Source organism: Meles meles, chromosome 1 (assembly GCF_922984935.1).
Source record: "Meles meles chromosome 1, mMelMel3.1 paternal haplotype, whole genome shotgun sequence".
Taxonomy (NCBI): domain Eukaryota; kingdom Metazoa; phylum Chordata; class Mammalia; order Carnivora; family Mustelidae; genus Meles; species Meles meles.
The window spans coordinates 111,014,810-111,017,460 of record NC_060066.1 but is presented as its reverse complement, the minus strand read 5'-3'; the positions used below and the strand labels follow the sequence as shown (position 1 = coordinate 111,017,460).

Here is a 2,651-nt window from a genome sequence, read left to right as displayed (position 1 = left end):
ATGATTCCTCCCTGAAGCATGCTCCTCATTCTTTGGATTTAAAAGAGTAATAATAATCATATAAAAAAGACAGTGCTCTCCATTTGTGAAGCTGTTAAGAATGGTTTACAGATGTCAACCTAGAGACGAAAAAACATAAATTAAGAGTCCAGGAGTTGCAGGGGCGCCTGGGTAGCTCAGTGGGTTAAAGCCTCTGCCTTCGGCTCAGGTCATGATCCCAGGGTCCTGGGATGGAGCCCTGCATTGGGCTCTCTGCTCAGCAGGGAGCCTGCTTCCTCCTCTCTCTCTGCCTGCTGCTCTGCCTACTTGTGATCTCTGTCAAATAAATAAATAAAATCTTAAAAAAAAAAAGAGAGAGAGAGAGTCGAGGAGTTGCAGAATTGTGTGGTTCAGATCGAAAGCAGTGTATCTCCAGGGTGTGGTGGAAAGAACTCAACCCCTGGGACCAGGCAGACAAAACGGCTGCTATTTAACTGTCTGATCTCAGTTTGTTTAACCTCTCTGAACTTCGATTTTCTCATGTGTACAAATCAAATTGGTTAAACACTTCCTGAGCTTTCACTGGGTGCTGGGCTCTGTGACAGGCACTGAGTATGAAGCAGTGAATGAAACATGCATGGCCCATAGCCTTATGAAGACTACAGTCTAGCAGGATCCAATTAAATGAAATAATGTAATGTCAAAAGCCTGTCACAAAGTAGATGTTCAAAAAATGTTTCTTTCCTTCCACTTCCCTCCAAACACATCATTGTACATTTCAACACAGTCCAAGTAAAATGGCTACAGGCAGTTTCGCACATCCAAGAATTCTGTTGGGGGCCCAGACCCCCCACAGTGTAGGGTTTTCTTCACTATGATGCCTCTTAAAGCATAGTTTAGCTTGTGGTCTTGATTTAAACCCATGTAAACATGGGTTTCTATCTGTGGTCAACAACGAGCCCTTATTTGGAGTGGAATTCAAGGAATGATACACATATCGCCTTATCTACACTTTCAGACCACCCCTTGCAAGTGATGGAGAGCACGTATTAGCATTAAACCCATTTTGCAGATGAGGAAGATTCTTCACACCGCTCTTGTCCCCTCATCCCAGCCCGCAAGAGGAGGCACTCCACTCGACAGGTGCTCTTTTACATACTGATGGTTCCAGCAAACTCAGAAAGGAGAAGTACCTCACCCCACCCCCAGCGAGCAAGAGTTAGCAGAGAAAGACTGGCAGGGGATGGCACCACGGCCACTCAGCTCTTGCCTTCTTCCTCCTCCAGGTGGGTGAGAAATGGGTGACTGGAGTTTCCTGGGGAACATCTTGGAAGAGGTGAACGAGCACTCGACGGTCATCGGAAGAGTCTGGCTCACGGTGCTGTTCATCTTCCGGATCCTCATCCTGGGCACAGCCGCGGAGTTTGTGTGGGGGGACGAGCAGTCCGACTTCGTGTGCAATACCCAGCAGCCCGGCTGCGAGAACGTCTGCTACGACGAGGCCTTCCCCATCTCGCACATCCGCCTCTGGGTGCTACAGATCATCTTCGTGTCCACGCCGTCGCTGGTGTACGTGGGCCACGCCGTGCACCACGTCCGCATGGAGGAGAAGCGCAAGGAGCGCGAGGCCGAGGAGCTGTGCCAGCAGGCGGCGGGCGACGGCGGCGAGAGGGTGCCGCTGGCCGCCGACCAGGGCAGCGTTAAGAAGGGCAGCAACAGCAGTAAAGGCACCAAGAAGTTCCGGCTGGAGGGGACCCTGCTGCGGACCTACATCTGCCACATCATCTTCAAGACTCTCTTCGAGGTGGGCTTCATCGTGGGCCACTACTTCCTGTACGGCTTCCGGATCCTGCCCCTCTATCGCTGCAGCAGGTGGCCCTGCCCCAACGTGGTGGACTGCTTCGTGTCGCGGCCCACGGAGAAAACCATTTTCATCCTGTTCATGCTGTCGGTGGCCTCGGTGTCCCTCTTCCTCAACATCCTGGAGATGAGCCACCTGGGCCTGAAGAGAATCCGGTCTGCCTTCAAGAGGCCCGTGGAGCAGCCCCTGGGGGAGATCCCCGAGAAGTCCCTCCACTCCATTGCCGTCTCCTCCATCCAGAAAGCCAAGGGCTACCAGCTGCTGGAAGAAGAGAAAATCGTGTCCCACTATTTCCCCCTGACTGAGGTCGGCATGGTGGAGACCAGCCCACTTGCGGCCAAGCCTTTTAGTCAGTTCGAGGAGAAGATGGGTGCGGGGCCCCTCGGGGACCTGTCCCGAGCTTACCAAGAGACACTGCCTTCCTACGCTCAGGTGGGGGCACAGGATGGGGAGGTGGAGGAGCAGCCGGTGGAGGAGGGGACGGAACCAGAGGTGGGAGACAAGAGGCAGGAAGGGGAGACAGGGAGCACAGAAGGGCTGGAGACCACAGCAGTGCTGGAGGGGGAGAAAGCCGAGACTCCCGACGTGGGGAAGGAGGGTGAGAAGGAAGACCTACAGCCTGAGAAGGTATCAAAGCAAGGGTTGCTGGCAGAGAAATCACCTTCCCTGTGTCCAGACCTCACCAGGGATGACACCAGACCGCTGAGCAGGCTGAGCAAAGCCAGCAGCCGAGCAAGGTCAGACGATCTAACCGTGTGAAGTGGGGCCGAAGAATGAAAGAAAGAAAACACCAGAGTTAACATAGGGCAAG

At 53.5% G+C, this 2,651-nt stretch overlaps 1 protein-coding gene across 1 annotated transcript; it reads left to right on the top strand.

The window, feature by feature from the left end:
* The first annotated feature begins 315 nt into the window (after positions 1-315).
* GJA8 (gap junction protein alpha 8) lies at positions 316-2,651 on the top strand. The gene has a single exon (XM_045997806.1). The coding sequence runs from the start codon at positions 1,277-1,279 to the stop codon at positions 2,597-2,599; it is 1,323 nt and encodes a 440-aa protein (XP_045853762.1). The 5' UTR covers positions 316-1,276; the 3' UTR covers positions 2,600-2,651.

What these genes read in the sequence shown, in the direction of transcription:
- GJA8 (XM_045997806.1), top strand. Translation starts at nt 1,277, where the DNA reads ATGGGTGACTGGAGTTTCCTGGGGAACATCTTGGAAGAGGTGAACGAG.